Raw genomic sequence first — 17,322 nt, 5'->3', positions numbered from 1 at the left:
TATGGTATGTGAGTTGCCTATGCGCAACTGAAATGTACAATAAAAACCAAACATGACTGAAAGAAAAGTACACGTGTAATGTTAAAAAAATAAAACAGTCTTTAGATTGTTAGGTTATAGACTATCTATCTACATAAAAATACACACACCAAATACTCTATACAGTTAACGTTTTATAGTTGGGAAAAAGTTACTTGATAGAAGTACTCATTTTTTTTGTCTAATTAGTTCCTAGATTCTAAATACCCGTACGTGGATAGAAAGCTCATACCTTAACACCGACTTTCCTAATATTCCATTTCCTCAATTGGAGAGTTGATTATCAGATAAAAGATAGCTACTGAAGACCAAGAATACTGCCCAAGAAGAACCACGCCGAGATATCTTTGGTAGCTACAACTGGAAGGACTGCTACTGGCACCCAGTGGGTAAACCAGGGATGCTGCTGAAGATCCTGAATGCGCAGTCCCCTCCACAACAAAGAATGAACCAGCCCCAAATGTCATCAGTGCAGAGGCTGAGAAACCCTCATCAAACACTCTCATGCCATTTAGAAGTTATTTCTTTCATAATTTCAATACTATCTGACAATAAAACTCTTACCTTTGCATCTCTTCTTGTGTAAGATTCTTTCTCATTTCTCTAGATAAATGGTAAAGACGATGGAGTGTAGATGCATGAAAAAGAGCATTTCCAGATTTCCAAAATACAGTTGAGACTTTGTTATAATAATTTGCCATCAACTGAGGTTTGGGCGGTTTTTTAGACAAGGAGAATAGCCCATGAATATCTTCCACAGCTTTGAATGCTTCCTAAAATTAGTGGTACAAATTACAGTCATTGCATTCTAAACAAACAAATCTAATTCAAATCTCTTTATGAAACTTAAAATACAGAACACAAGAATAAAAATGGCAAATAAAATGCCTTCATGTGTGGTTCTTTTTATTTGTCTATAATTCAATATCTGATATGTTTCAGAAAAACATCAATTACAAAAACACTAAATCCTTAAACTGCTTGAAGTAGCTTGCCCAAACTTTTTAAAAAAATATACATATTATCATACCGCTTGAGGGAATATATGTTTTTTTAAATCTGAAAGGATATAAAACACAATATAGAGGTTATTTCTGAGTGATAAGATAATGGATATTTTCTCCCTTTTACTTATTTTTTCTATACTAAGCGTGTTTACTTGTCTTCTATTGAACTTTTTTTCCTCTTTAGTTCATCAGACAGTATTCCACGGGTGTACCCTACAGAAAAGGAAAACATGGGGAGAGAGCGGGAAATCACATTTCCACTTGGCTGAAAAACTACCGATTTTTAGTTTCTTCCTCCGCAATTTCAATTAGATTTGGTGGGGGAATCAAATATATAAAAACAATTCATGTGAAAATGTCTCTGCAGAATTCTTAGAGTAAAAAGGCCATGATGAGGACAAGATTCCCAACACCACTGGGATCTCCAATGTAGGATATTCACTGTGCATTGCTTACTAAGTCAGGGCAGCACTGAGATATCTAGGAGGTAATCTAGTGCAGTGTTTCTGTAGCTCTCTGCATTAAAGGACAAGTTCATCTTTGTCATTTCTAACCGGTTGCCACCAATACTTTTATAAAATACAATAAAATTACTACAAAAATAAGATGGAAAGATGAACTTAAGACTTTTTTTTAATCAGAGTAAACAGACATAAAACTACCATGAAACTATTCTTTAAAAAATTTTGTAAATGCGTATTCCCCAAGGATTAAGCTACACTTTGAGCACTGAGGTCTGAAAAAGATTACATGATTTGGCTCAGAATTGACAGCAGGCATCAAGAACCAAAATATCTGAGACTTCCTGTCCAGAACTCTTCCTACTCCATTAGACAACCTTAAATTTGTCACCTATCTATTGAAATTAACCAACAGGTTATCAAGATGCAGATACGCATTAAAGGGAAAAAAAAGGTAATATGGGCTGTTATTACTACAAAGAAAAGCTAACAGTTCACAACATACCTGCCACAATTCCATGCTGATAGCACTGTCCAACTGAACAAGCCTGGTTTCCAAATGCATGGACTGGCTCTCTGGATTATTAAGATTGATTGCTGTACTTTGGTTATGGTGGCGTTGAATCTGAGACAAGTGCATTCTCAAATTGTCACACAGCTTACGGAATTCAGCCTTACGGGTATATTGGAGGCAGAATTTGAAAGCTATAAGCATAATTGTAAAATATATTAGGTACTTTCCACCATCAACTTAAGTATTTGAATAGGTTTTATTTCATATACTAAGGTCAGTTATTTTAACAAGATTTACCAAACTCACCATCAGTCTTTAGAAGTGATCAGAGTCATAACTCACTTCATGTGCCCTGACCACCTTTTGGACATAGTCATCAGTCCTGGTCTAGGACTAAAATACGGTTCTGGGAGAGTTTACAAAAGGAAGCAATTCAAATTTAGGTCTAGGAGGGACTCACCTTTCAAACACTTCAAACCCTAAAAGAGCAAAAAAATTCTGGTCTGAAATACAATGAACTTTCCTATCTAAGTTACTAGAAAACAAGCTTTTGCACTAATTAAAACTAAATAATACAAATTGGGGGTGTGTGGTAACCTAATTTCAACTGTGTACACAGATGTGTAAATGAAATACTTGCTCCATCATTAAAATACATAGTCATTTTCTACTGTCAAAAATGCAATACTAAAATAACTTTTGTCCTTCCCTTAAAAAAGAGTATTTCTATTTCAAAGGATGCAGTTTAACTACAAGTTAATATTTATCTCAACTGTTATCAAAAAGCCCTAGCTGATTTGTGTTAAATGAAAATTCACATATGCTAGCCATGTAAGCATAACGAAACAGATCAGCCAATCAGCCCCATATTAAAAAGAATGGCAACACCCGCTTGTGCCTAAGGCCAAAGTAAGAAAAAGCCAAGAGCCACTCTCAAGTCACTTACAGTAGTTAAAAGGCTGCATTGACAGTAAGGCAAAAAGACAAGATTAGGAAAACAGATTTAACACAGTTCTTCAGATTAAAAGTGCATGCAGTATTAACTACTAGATACTTTTTATGATGATCCTGAGTCATCAAGAAGGTTTAGTTCTATATTCAGTAACACTGTTTAAGAAAGGAAAAATATATAGTTTTTCATAGAATCATGTAACTCTTCTGGACCTTAAAAAGACTTTAGAAACCCAGTACATGGTTAAGCAGCTTGCCAAAGAATATGTTGTAGAGTCAAAAGTAGAACTCAAGTTTGCCAGAAAGCAATCAAAAAGTTAAGTTTATCTTTTCAGTCACTTGGAAAATTCCAAAATGACTTTAAAAGGTGTTTCAGACATCAGAGGAATATAGAGAATTACCTTGACTAATGAAACAAATTTCTTATAATCATTTATGTAATATTCAAATGAATGCTAATCATCTACAACAATAAAAACTATGTAAAATAAGTACTACAGAGAAAAGGAGGTTAACTTTAACAGTTAATCTTTTGCAAAACCTATCCTTAAGTCAACTTTCAAATCAGTTCTTGTTTTACCTTGTTGGGCAATATCATGGTAGAGACGCTCTACTCTAGAATTGTTTCGAAGAAGGTCCAAACACTGTCTGTATGATTCCCACAGGAATTTAACCCATGGAGTTAAAAGTAATCTGTCAGTACGATCCTGAGTGTCTTCACCACTTACAGCACTTAGGAGAACACTACAAAAATATTTAAAAACATTGAAAACAATTTTAGACATGGTTTCCTACTTTGCCATATGATTATAAAACCAAAACCAAAACTGATCATTATAAAATAGTTTAAATTCTTACTACAACTCTGGACACACTTTAAAGCTATCAGTGTCAAAGTACTTGAATTCCCAATCTGTATTACAGCCATTTAAATTAGTATACACCCTCCTATCTGATGGTTGTAATTTTCCACCTTTATGAACTTTAAATAGTACATGACTTCTTGAGGTTACCGTACATTTAAAATTTCAAAGATAAGCATTCTTTCTAGCAAACATCTACTTCAAATGGGTATGATGGAGACACATGTAAAGAAAAACAATGAGAAAAATTTACTTAGCAATTTAACCCACACACCTCTCAGGAGTTTGAATATTATCCAGATCTTCTATGTCTAAGACCATCTGCTGGGATTCTTCTTTAGCAGCTTCAGTTTTCTCCTCTGCCAATTTCAAGTATGCCCTAACAACATCCTCTAGAGATTTGATGTTCACCTAGACAAAATAAATAAATAAATAAAACTTTCCCCAACAAACCATAAAATATTTTAAAAGCAAACTTTATGATATAAAACATAATAACTTTCAGAGGCAAACTCCTCTGAAAATTACTAAAAGCACTTAGTAAAACATAAAAAACCCAGCTGTTCATACCTGTTGACAAATGTTCTTATACTGATATAAGCCTTCTTTAGCCAAGTGGCTCTTGCGAAGATCCACACAAAGTTCCAAGTATTTCAACATAATTGGCTCGTGTATCTTTTGCCATGTTCTATGTTTCTTACTTTTCATAACATCGTAAAGAACGTCCAAAGCAGGCTGCTTTTTGCCAACTTCAAGAAATTCTGGAAAAGTAACTCAGGAGAATTAAAATCAGTTATGTATACTATATAAATGCCTAAATCTTGCTTTTTAATTTGGCTGTTTTAATTTCTGAACCTATTACCATCTCTTTTGAGGTCAAATTTATTTTTGACTTCTAAAGCTATGCCAAAATTATCCAAGGCAAAACAATGAAAAATACTATCTCAAATATGACCTACAGGTAAAACTAGATTTCACTCAATTCCTCTGTACCAATTATATCTTTCTAAGTTATTTTAAAGTTCCAGGAATTCAAGTCATGAGGGAAAACAATCTCCCCCTCGTACATGCAGAAAAATCAAGTATAACTTCGGTCACAATGATCTGGCTGATGAAATTTTTTTAGTTTATGTTAAGACTTGAGGCAGAAAAAACAAATTAGATTGACTTTTTTCCTTTACGATCTATTGATTGTGTGGGTCTATTTCTGGGCTCTATAGTGATCGTTCTCTATTGATCTATCTGTCTAGTTTTTTGCCAATACCTCACTGTCTTGATTACTGTAGCCATATAGAAAAGTCTTCAAATCAAGTAGGGTGAGTACTCCAACTTTGTTCTTCCGTATTGTGTTCGCTATACAACACCTTTTGCCTTTGCACATAAAACTTCAGAATTAGCTTGTAGATACCTAAAAAACAGCTCATTGGGGAATTCCCTCGTGGCCCAGTGGTTAAGAATCTGCCTTCCAATGCAGGGGACGTGGGTTCGATCCCTGGTCCGGGAACTAAGATCCCACATGCCACGGGGCAACTAAACCCAAGCGCTGCAACTACTGAGCCTGCATGCTCTGGAACCCACGCACCACAATGAGAGAGAAGTCCACGTGCCACAAGGAAAGATCCCACATGCCGCAACTAAGATCCAGCCAAATAAATAAAATAAGTTAGTTTAAAAAAAAAGAGAAAGCTCACTGGGATCTTATTGAATCTATATAACAAGTTTGGAAAAACTGACAACAGTATTTACTCTTCCAATCCATGAGCACAGAATATCGCTCCACTTATCCCAGTCTAAACATGAGAAACATATTGAGACAAATCCCAGCTGAGAGAGAAACTACCTGACCAATACTGCTCAAAACCGTCAAGGCCATCAACAAATCTAAGAAACTGTCACAACCAAGAGGAGCCTAGGAGACAACTAAATGTAATGTGGTATCCTAGATGGGATCCTGGAATACAAAAGGGACATTAGGAAAAGCTGAGGAAATATGAATAAAGTATGGACTTTCCTTAATAACAATGTAACATCATTGATTCATTAATTGTGAAAAATATACCACACAGATGTAAGATATTCAATAACAGGAGAATCTGTGTGTGGTGTACATGGGAACCCTCTGTACTATATGATAATTCTGTAAATCTCTAATTTCTAAAATTAAGTTTATTTTTTAATTGGAAAAAAAATTTAGAACGTAGAGCAAAGAAATGTATACTCTTTTAAAATTCACCACCTAAACCTGAAGGCCTGTACATGGCAATATTTCAAAATCAGTTCCAATCTTAGGTATGTTGCTCGTTTTGAAACTCAATCAAAAGCAAAGTCTCCTCTATCACATTATTTCTGACCAAGGTTAAAATTTATCATATTTTTTCTCATCTTATTTTCTTTTGTACACTTAATAGACTAGGGGGTGGTACTTTTCTGGTTATGTTCAACTTAAAACTCAGTAACTGGCAAATTTCACACACAAAAAAATCTCTCCACTGAACATTTGAAAAATAATTTGGCAGAACTAAACACGTTTACACTATAAAAAACTTAAAACATCTGTTTTTTAAAATCATTGTTTACTTTCGTCCTAAGGAAAAAAAATCCTTGACAAAAAATTCTTTTAAGTGTTAACCTAACAATGTATAACATTATAACATTAACTGTGCTAGGCAAACATAGATAAAAATGTCTCTTATTTGGAGGATTTACTAGATCTACAGATTTAGTGAGTAACTCTGTTATTTCTTCTTACAGTTATCACATCTTTCAGGAATGCTGTTTCTAAACATTCCTTCCTCCAGGAAAACTACAAACAATATTCCAACTCTAGTATATTAAAAAGCTTGCACAGGATAAATCACAAAACATACTAAACTTAGTATCTTTAACACAATATCCTACATCATCCCATATTACATCAAATCATATTCCTCACAGGCAAATGAATATAAACCCCTCTTCAATACTTCAATAGTCTCAATATCAAACCTGCCAATATGACAGAAAGGCCATTTTCAGTTGAGTCAATTTTATTACCTCCCCCCAAATAAATCCTACAAAATTAAACAAAGATGTAATACAACTAGATACTTTGTTGAAATAAGCCTTTTCTATTTTAAGGGGAGGACCTACCCATCTTCTTCCTGGCGCATGCACAGAAGATTATTTTAAAATCCAACAGTACTTTAAATGCTTTTCAAAACTGACATAAACAGTTTCTATCAGCCAAAAATTGGGGAGTAAATGTTTTTAAATTTATCCTTTACATTAAGAGTATCAGAGCAGCACACCAAAATTACCTATTATAACCTATTATATCCAATTCCCAAACTTAGGTTGAGGATTTAAATCCCATACTACCATATATAAACACCGTCAATGCAATACAGAATAGGCACAAAAAGAGTCACCAGCATGATGTGGTGACAAAATATTAAACTGTCAAAAAATAATTCACTTTCCCAATATCTTATTTTTAAATTCGTGTGGTATCTTAATGTCATTTTAAAAAAAACAGAAAGTCTTGTTCAGTGATACAACTAAAAGTACTTTTCATTTCCTCAACAGCCAATCAAAATTTAGGATTCCAAATTCAATACTTTCAAACTCTGAAACAACAGTTTCATAAAAGTCAAAGCAAATGCATTAAAAAATAATTTTTCATAGGACCATCACCACCACCAAAAAAAAAAAGGAAAACATGGATACCAGGCAAGGATGTTTTTAAAAGAAAACACTGAAATGGGAAGAAGTTTCTCATGGTGATCCATGATGGTGAGTTCCTGTCTTTATCCTAACGGATATCTGAGGATATAGTTTAGATGATCCTCTGAATCATCTAATTAGGGGGAAAAAAAGTTTTTGAGGCTGGAAAAAACTATCACACACTAAAACCTCTACTGCAAAATTTACAGAAATGTTCATTACCAGATTGATATTTTTGAAATAAAAATTAAAATCTGGAATTACCAACTATTACTAGGAGGGTGGGCATTCTGAGTTTACCTTAAAGACACAATGAATGAAACTATGTGTCTACCTATAAACAAAAACTTTAGGTCAACCCTTCAATTTTACTAGTTTATTTGTGCACCGGACCAAGTAGATAAGCTATAATGTTACACAATTTGTGGGTTTATTAACAACTTCATTTTTAAGTCATTGGTTGTAGAGTGTAAGTTAAAAAGCTGTTACAGGGTCAGAAGCAACTGGTTTGGCACTACTTAACGATATAAACTGGAAAATGGCTTTTTCCAAATGATTCTGGGGAATGAGTTTCTTGCCTGTAACTGCTGGGCCAAGTTCTCATTTTCCTGGATGACTGTTTTCCAATTGTTTCCAAAAATATTGCTCTGATAAACTATTCTACACTTAAATTTATTCATGTTTTATTAGGATAATGTAATGGATGAGGTCCAAATGTGATTGAGATTACCAATGTTATAGATAAATGAGATTATTTCCATTAAAATAAAATGTGCTTTGATCATCCTATTTAAAGTTTTATAAGTAGTGTCATTTGCCGTCCACATTCTGCTCTTTGACACTAAGATGGGATCTCTTGTTCACAAGATCAAAGGTACAGAAATTACTACTTGAAAGGTAAGGCATCCCTACCATACAAGCACTCATCCTACAGCTTAAAGGGGCCTTTTTGAAAAACTACACTAACAAAATTCATGTTCCCACCTCCATCTCTGTGTCCCTTTCTCATCTTGCCTACTTTAATTTCTGACATTTTCCCCATATTGCCCTCCATGAATCAAATCTATTTCAACTTAGAAACTGTGAGAAAAGATTTAAGATTTGTTACATATCATATATCCCTACTAATTTTAAAAAATTACTGACATATTAAGTTCATAAAAAGATTCAGAAGGGAGGAGCAAAAGAAACAAGGCCTGAACACATCAAATGTGTAATATTTAGGCCATTGAGATTACAGTGCTTCAGCCAATTAACATGGGGAAAAAATGTCTGTTGGTCAAGCATTCAAAGGACTGTAAAACAGATCTGCAGAAGCAATTACAGCAGTAATTTCACCCAAGTCATTTGGTATACCACAATATAATTCTCTAAGATTCAAAACATCAAAAAAAAAAATGTTTTCCCTAAATTTGCTAGCTCATTTTGTAGGGTTAAATTTCCATCTCAATCTATTTTCTTTCCTATAAATTAATCAACATCTGTAAACTTCTTGCCTGTTATATTAGAGAATTAGAATGGGTGTTGATTAGATCAAAGTTGTAGTTTCAATTGTTTTTAAAACAATTACTCTATTCTACAAAATGTGGCACTATCCTATTTCACAGACTGTTACTTCTCCCCGACATTCTTACTTCTAGTTAAAATAACAAGCATGGGACAAACAGACCTCTGGCCCTGACATTATCAGTAGTATCAATTGTATGTACTGACTGAAACTGACCTTTTCCTAAGAGGATTTTCAAACAAACTAACAAAATAAGCTTCACAAGCATAAAAGCTTAACAGACACGGCACATCCACCTACAACATGGATAAGATCCAAAACTTGTTCGGATGGAAGAAGGGTGAAACTAAGAGCAATGGACGCCCTTAACACTTATAAACCCTAAATAAGAAAGTGTTTAAAGACCAGAGGCACGTATAATACATTTGCACCCCCATAATGCCAACGTAATAAATGCCTCTTGAATGGACCGCGACAAGCACAAGTTTTCCCAGAAGCGCCGTAAGTTTTCCCATAAGTACACATGTGGAAATAAAAATCGCAAGTAGCAGCGCCGTGGTGAAAAAAATCGACTGATCTGGAAGTTAAGAGACCTTGGTTTTAGACTCCTAGCTCAACAACTAACTCCCAGAGTGACCTTGGGCAAACCAGACTCCCTAGGCCTCACTTTCGTTATCTTTGAGAGAGAACTTGAAGTCCCTCTTACAGTATTAACTCTGTTCCAACTTCCTGTGATTCGGAGTAGGCTTCTGAGCTGCCACTAATCAATGCCAGAAAAAATAGGAAACGGGTTAAATGGGTCAGAGTCCCCGAAGCGGAGATAGTGGTCAGAGGGGAGGGTAAGTGGACCCTGACCCCGCAAAGCGCGGGGCTGGATTCGGGGGGTGCCGAGCTGTCTGCGGGAGGGCCGGAGGTGGGACTGCCCGGCTCTCGGCCCGGCGGGAGGTGGAGCCGAGGTTCTCGCGTGCATTGTCCCCGGGAGGGAGCCATGTTTCCTCCTCCCCGGCACTCCCAGATGGCGGCCGGGGGCGCGGGGCCGAAGCTGAAAGCCCCGTGGTCTGGAGGACCAAGCGGAGGCAGGCAGGCGGGCGGGCGGGCGGCAGAAGCTCGGGCCCGGGTAGGCCAGTCTCGGGAGCCGCGGCCCCGAGACTCACCCGGCGGCGGCGGCGGCGGGAGGGACGGCCCCCCAAGCGACGGTTCCCTGCTCCGCGCCTCCCACCCCCGAGTCGGTTGGAGCAAGAAGGGACACCATGCCCAACCACGGCCTGAGTCGGCGGCGGGCAGGCCGCATCGGCCTCCTGTGCAGCCGTAGCTGGGCGGCGGAGCAGCGAGAAGCTGGACCGGGCGCCTCGACTTCCGAGGCCTCGGGCCGCTCCAGTCCGGCGCGCCCTGATCCCCTACTCACCGTTGGCGCGTTTGAGGGCATTTTCCGGCCTCTGGAAATAGGCCGGCATCTTGGCGGCAGGCTCAGCTCACCCGGCGTCAGCGAACTCCTTAGGGGCCCGGGCCGGGAGAGGAGACGAAGGGGAAGCAGCGCGAGGCTCCACGCTCCTCGCCAGCAGTAGCCCGCGCCCAGCCGGCCAGAGACGGAAAGGAAAGAGCCACGTGACCCCCGCGCGGCGGCGCCGCCGCCGCCTAGGCCCCGGATGTAGGGGCGGGCCTTCGCCCGCGCACCGCCCCTCCTCGCGCGCAGGCGCGTTGGCCGTACGCCTGCCGGCTGACGTGGCGCCGGCCGAAGTCTTCCTAGCTCTCTGGCTGCACCTGGGGACTCTGCGGGGAAATGTTAGGGAGCCGGTTCTCCGGCACCTCACTCTTGAGCGACAATCTGGGTGGGAAAGGTGAGATTTGGGTCAGAGCTTCTGTCTGGCGAGAAGGCACAGATTCTTCTAACATGACTTGTGCGGAGTCATACAAATTTACTGTCAGGTCCCATCCGCCTAGAGAATGTCCTGGCTCGACTGAGTTAAAATGCTGAATTTATTCATTTAACACAAGTCCTTTGAGCAGATATCATTAGGGCCAGCGATGCTCACCACTGGAGATAGTAGTGACCTGTCACAGCACGGACTAGTATGGGGAGGAGGGTTGTAATAAGTAACTTTAAACAAATAAGCAAGCTTATTTCATATATAGGTAAAATTTTAAAATTGGGGACACAGAGAGTGCCTGGGCCCTCAGAGATAGATGAGTACACAATGAGGGTCAAGATAGGATCTTTTCTGGGCCTGGAGAAAAGCATAATTACTTGCTGTTGATTAATGCTCACTTAGTAGAAGACAAGCAACCTAAGCATACTAAAAGCCACTCAGGAGGTGGCAAAAGGAAGTAATCAGGGTGATAAAGGTTTTTTCCCTAATCAAGCTACTTTTGTACTATATATGACTGGATAATTTCTCTAATACAGTGTTTTGGAGGGCTTTTCTGACTTGAGTGGAATAAATGTGATTCTCAAAAAAACAGTTGTTAAGGGCCCAACTGAAGTAGTACATTATACATATTTGCAACATAATGTCTTACAGTTTTAAAACAAGTATCACGTTTTACAGTTTACTGAAATGCTTTCACATTCATTGTTTTGTTTACAAGAATGCTGTGATGAAGGTATTTATACTGACGAACATAATAAATTTCAGGGGTAAACCAAGGTTCACATTTATACATTCATTGAACAAACTACATCATGTTATCAACAAACCATTACTATGTGCCAGGCTGAGGAGATAAGCACCCCGATAGGTAGGTACACAGCAGTTGAACAGGATAGATTTGGTTCCTGCCTTCTCAGACTTTGCAGTCTAGAGAGAGGAAGATTTGAACACTCATCGGAAGCTCCGTGGAGGGAATTCCCTGGCAGTACAGTGGTTAGGACTCCGTGCTTTCACCACCCAGGGCCCAGGTTCAATCCCCGGTCAGGGAACTAAGATCCCACAAGGCCAAAAAAAAAAAAAAACGAAGCCAAGTGGAAACAGAGACACCACTCCAGTCCAGGCCCCCATCGTCTCTCTAGGCCCATCTCTCAGCACACTCAGTGTCTTTTCAGTGCCCGAAACAGCCCTCTCCTACCTCCAACCCAGCGCATGCCATCACTTCACTTGGAAATTCACCACTGCCCATTCCTTGCTCTGGCAACAATCACCTATACATGTCACTTCTGCCAGGATTCTTCCCTGGCCCCCAGATAAGATTAGGAGCCAAGGCATTGAGCGCCAGTAACATCCTGTCTTAGCACTGACCATACTTCAGTGTAATTACTTGCAGACTATAAGTTCAGAGAGGGAAGGACCATATTTGTGTTGTTCACCACTGTATCCCCAATGCCTGGCAAGGCATCAGGCAGAGAAGATGCTCTCAAAAAATGCTGGAGAGAGATGAATAAATCCTTACATAAATATTTATATAATACATTTTCCTACCTTACACATGGGGAGGTAACAAGTTTAAAGGCCAATGTGTGTCACACTTCATTCATAGAGCATCTCCCCATCTACACGGAGTGCTCGATATCCCTAAGCCTCAGCATGCAAATAGTAAAGAAGAAACAAGAATGTTCTTCACCCAAAGTTCCTAATGGCACTGATTCTGAACCTCCAGTTGTGCCGAAGTTCACTCATGATTTTCTGAGGTCAGTGCTCAAAGATACCATGCTTTCCTGCACATACATATCCCTCCCCCCCCACCCCACACCGTTACCTGACTAACTCCTGCTAATCAAGCTTCAGCCCAAAGGCTTCCTCTGCAGAGCCTTTCCTGCCAGCGGGGGCCCAACCCAACTTCCCCTTTGCCTGTGCTCTTTGTTCAGGCCACCGTTAACTCCATCACTGGGGCCAGCCCTGAACACTCTGCTGCCCCTGCGCGCTTGTCAAGGGGTGGCTGTGTTCCTCCATCAAACCACTGGTGCCTGGAGGTGACCAGTGACCGACTAGCTCTTCCCACTAGCTACTTCCAGAGCGCGCGCTCTCTCTCTTTCTCTCTCCTCCCTTAAATTCTGAGTTTTGACATTCATGCCATCAGTCTAGGCCACATGTGATTCCTCCACACTGCAGTCCTCGACAGGCATCTTCAGAACCCAGGTCACATTCCCTCATTCCTTGGCTCTTAGTTCTGGCTCCCTGTCACTCTCTCCAACACCACCATCGTAATGATTCGTGGGCTCTATACCCATGTATCAGTAAATGATCCTGGCCACCTGGCCTTCACTATGTGTCCTCTACCTGAGCTCAGCCACTCACACATAGTGATACCCTAGAGTCTAGACCAGGAATCAGCACACTTTTTCTATAAAGGGCCAGGTAGTAATTAATGTAGGCTTTGCAGGCCAGGAAGCAATGTCTTCAATTATTGGGGCAACCGTTCTTGCTAAAAGGATAATAGTCTTTTTTTTTTTTAATATATTTTAAAATGTGAGAAAGCATTCTTAGCTCAAGGCTGTATAAAAACAGGCAGCAGGCCAAATTTAACCCACAGGTCATAGTTTGCTGACCCCTAACCCAGACCTTGTCACACTAACTGTCTCAGTTCCCAAATCTTGATTTCAAGCATCTTATTTTCTGGCCACCACCCCCTATGGTTAATTCTATCAGATCCCTACTTGAACAACCCTGCTGCCTGACTGGTACCTGCAATCCATTCATCAATCGTGCTTCCTTTTCGCTGCTCTCATCCCTCTTGTCCTCTGTTTCCTCCAGACGCAACTTGGACTCCATCATTTAGTTATTTTTCTTGCTCAGTTCTCCCTTTATTCTACCCCAAACCCTGGCCAACCCAAACCTCCACCCACTCCTTGCCTATAGCCTAATGTGACTGGAGAAGAATGCACAGCCATGTCGACAAGTCTCACTTTAAGTTCACGACCACAAGCCTCAACAAGCACTGTGTTGCTGTGGCTGTTCAGCCATCCTACTCCGCTTCTCTGGGCCACACTCCCACTCTCCCGGATGACTAGTTCATACTTTTTCCTCTCTCTAATTCTCCAGTACGTCCTTTCTCTACTCTCAGCCAATGGCCAAAACAGTGGAAAAATTAGAGAACTTTGGCACTCTGCCATCTACCACCCATCTTCATCTGTGCTCAGACCCTCTGCCTTCCCTCCTGTTACTCTCCATCCACTATCCCATCTAGAGCCAGCCCCTACCTACCAATACGTTGGATTCCATCTCCTCTCACACACAGAGATGATCACTGCATCCTCCCTGAAACACTGTCTTCATTTGGCTTCCAGGATCACCCTTCCCTGATTTCCTTCCTACCTCTCTGTCTGCTCGTTATCTCTCTGACCTCTAAGGTTGAAAAGTCCCAGGGTTCAGCTCCTGGACCTCTTCCCTCCTCTAACTACCTTCGTCTCTTGGTTCTAGCTCAGGCTTCTAGGTACTTTCGCAGTATGCGTCTTTGCCATAGGCATCTTTGCCGCAAGCATTTTGGCTCCAAATATTTTTTGCCGCATAACTAATTGGCCTTAGGCAATTTTGCCCTAAAAGATAAAATAACGAAAAGTAAAAGAGCGACCTCATCTGTCAGCTTGATAAAGACATCCATAATGTCACTAACCGGAAGAAATGCTAATACATTTCAACCAGTTGAAACCAAACTGTCAAACCAAGAACTGTCAACCAGTTATTATATCCTTCATAACAAAATTGTCTTACGGCCAATTAGTTATGCAGTGGAAATGCTTGCTTATGGCAAAGGTACCCGACATGCTAGCTCATAGATTTAGAAATCACATCTGTGCTTATAAGTTGCAAAATTGTATCATCAGCACTTGATCTCTCCCCTGAAAGCCTGTCTCACATCCATTAAATGTTTGACACACGGCGTACACCCAGCCTGTCCCAAACCAGACTCCGGGTCTCTTCTGGCTGCAACCTGTGCCTCCTGCCATCGTCCCCCAGTGAACCATTACAACCCCTTTCTTCCGGTTGCTTAAGCCACAAAAGTGTTGGAGACATCCTCGACTCCACTTTTTCTGTCATATCCCCACATCCAGTCAACCCATCAACAAATCCCACATGTGCTACCTCCACAGCTATCACTCTGATCCAAGTCACCATCATTTCTCATCTGGAGTGTATAATAACCTGCTAGCTTGTCTTTCTCTTTTCACCTGGCTCCCTTCTCTTTTTTCTCCACTTAGCAAGGAGGGGGATCCTTTTAACACAAAAGTGAGGTGATCATGTCAGTCCCCTAATGACGACCCTCTTGTGGCCCCCAGATCACCCTGTGAAAGTCAGTCCTTATAATGGCCTACAAGGCCCTACACAATCCCTTCCTTTCCCTGTCCCTCCCATTGCCACGCCAGTGTCACCTTTTCAGTGCTGTCTTCCCCCACCTCTTTAAAGTAATAATAGCCTCCCTTCTTCCCATACGGTACTTCTAGCGTGCTTCTCTTCTTTATTTTCCTCCATAGCATTGATTTCTTTATCATCATTTGATCCCTGATATATTTTATGAGTTTCTTTCTTTATTGTCTACTCCTCTAGAATACAAGCTTGATGAGGGCAGGGATTTGTCTGTTTTTTTCAAATGCTATATCTGCAGCACCAGTAAGAGTGCCTTGCACAGAGTAAGCACTCAATAAATCTTCGTCGAAGAAATGACAATTGGTTAAAGCAAGCCTCCTATATTATAATTGCCTGTCTGCATGTTGGTCTCCTCTATGACCCTGGAAGTCCTTTGAAGATAATGATTGGGACCATTAATCTTTGCGTCTGGGCAGTGCCTGGCTCATGGTCACACCCAAGCACCTTGGTGGTTCCAGCTGCACGATAACAAACTAGGTCCTAAACCTCACAGCCTTGAATTCCTAACCATGGAAGTGTCTAACTGGGGTTGGAAAGTTTTTAGGCAGTGGTACACCAAAGGCAGACGTGGGGTACACTGTGCTTGTGCCAGACAGTTGTCACTGAGCCTTTGGGTTCTGCACATTTAAAGCAGGAACTTGGAATGCAAATTCAGTTGAGTATATTCTTTAGCAGAAACATGTCCTGGCAATATACTGTTATTTATTGGGAAAAATGCATCTTACACTCAGGAGTCTTCAATTAATATTCTGCTTGCCTCTAGAAGAAGGCTGAGGGGAAGAAGAAAGAGGGGCTTGTTTGTGGGAATTGGCATACGTGCTCACACGTGCCATTGTTGGCACACCATGAAGCCCAGCTCCTGCTTGGGAATTGAGGAGATTATTCCCAAAGCTACACAAACCAACTACAGCCAAGGAAGCAGAATGAGTAAAAGACACTGTGCATAGTGGTTTTGGGTGTGGTTTGAAACTAGGCTTCTCTGTGAAATGTGTTAAACATGATTAGAAGGAACCCTAGAACGTGTGGGCTTTCATCCTAGGTTTGTGGATGTTAGACTATCTTCACATGGACCTTTTCATTGTGCTCTCTTCTCAGGGAGCAGCTAAAATAGTCCCTCCTCAGAGAACCCTTTCCTGACCACCCAATCTAATCTAAAGACCAGCCTGTTTTAATTCTCAGAGGAGCAGTCAGCACTAACTGGGAGTTTTCTCTGTTTCCTTGGTTACTGTCTGTCTTAACACACTAGATGGTAAGCTTTAAGAGGCCAAGTTCATCCTGTTCACTGCTGTATCTCCAACTCCTAGAACTACGCCCAGCACAGGGCAGGCATTCCATAAGTATGAGACGTGTGAATAAATGAAGGAATGGAGGCTGTGGTAGACAGACTTCTAAGATGTCCTCCAAGACTCCTTCTCCGTGGTGTACACATCCTGTTTAATGTCTGGGACTGTAAATGTGATGGTGTATTACTTCTGTGAGTAGGTTAGTTATATGTCCCAGTTGACTTTAAGAAGGGGAGATTGGGGCTTCCCTGGTGGTCCAGTGGTTAAGACTCCACCTGGTTGAGGAACTAAGATCCCACATCCTCCCCCAAAAAAGGGAGGGGGACATCATCTGGGTGGGCCTAACCAATCACATGAGCCCTTTAAATCTGGGTGTAGAGGTCAGAGGCAGAGGAAGTAAGAGATTCAAAGCATGAGAAAGTATATGGAGGGAGCCACAGAGTGAAAAACTGTGGGCAGCCTCTAGGAGCCGAGAGCAGTCCGCCAGCCAAAAGTCAACCAGTGAATGGAGGCCTCAGTCCTACACCTGCAAGGAACTGAATTCTACCAACAACTTGGATGAGCTTGGAAACAGATTCTTCCCCAGAGCCTCCAGAGAGGAATGCAGCCTGGCAAGACCCTGAACAGAGACCCAGCCACACAAATCTACAGAACTGGGAGCTAATAAATGGGTGTTGTTTTAAGCCACTGTTTGTGGTA

The 17,322-nt window shown here is 40.8% G+C and overlaps 1 protein-coding gene across 1 annotated transcript in view; it reads right to left on the bottom strand.

Moving 5' to 3' along the window:
* EIF3A (eukaryotic translation initiation factor 3 subunit A) overlaps nucleotides 1-10,644 on the bottom strand; it is a 31,935-nt gene extending 21,291 nt beyond the window's left edge. Inside the window, exons 1-6 of the mRNA XM_059900609.1 lie at nucleotides 10,450-10,644; nucleotides 4,406-4,596; nucleotides 4,110-4,246; nucleotides 3,553-3,716; nucleotides 2,013-2,212; nucleotides 604-812 (exon numbers count right to left, since the gene is read on the bottom strand). Coding sequence (XP_059756592.1) covers nucleotides 604-812; nucleotides 2,013-2,212; nucleotides 3,553-3,716; nucleotides 4,110-4,246; nucleotides 4,406-4,596; nucleotides 10,450-10,498 — 950 coding nt within the window. The 5' untranslated portion in view covers nucleotides 10,499-10,644. The remainder of the gene's footprint in view (nucleotides 1-603; nucleotides 813-2,012; nucleotides 2,213-3,552; nucleotides 3,717-4,109; nucleotides 4,247-4,405; nucleotides 4,597-10,449) is intronic.
* Between the last annotated feature and the right edge of the window lie 6,678 nt (nucleotides 10,645-17,322).

The sequence above is a fragment of the Balaenoptera ricei genome, chromosome 16 (genome assembly GCF_028023285.1).
Source record: "Balaenoptera ricei isolate mBalRic1 chromosome 16, mBalRic1.hap2, whole genome shotgun sequence".
NCBI lineage: Eukaryota > Metazoa > Chordata > Mammalia > Artiodactyla > Balaenopteridae > Balaenoptera > Balaenoptera ricei.
This window is presented reverse-complemented; position numbering and strand designations above follow the sequence as displayed.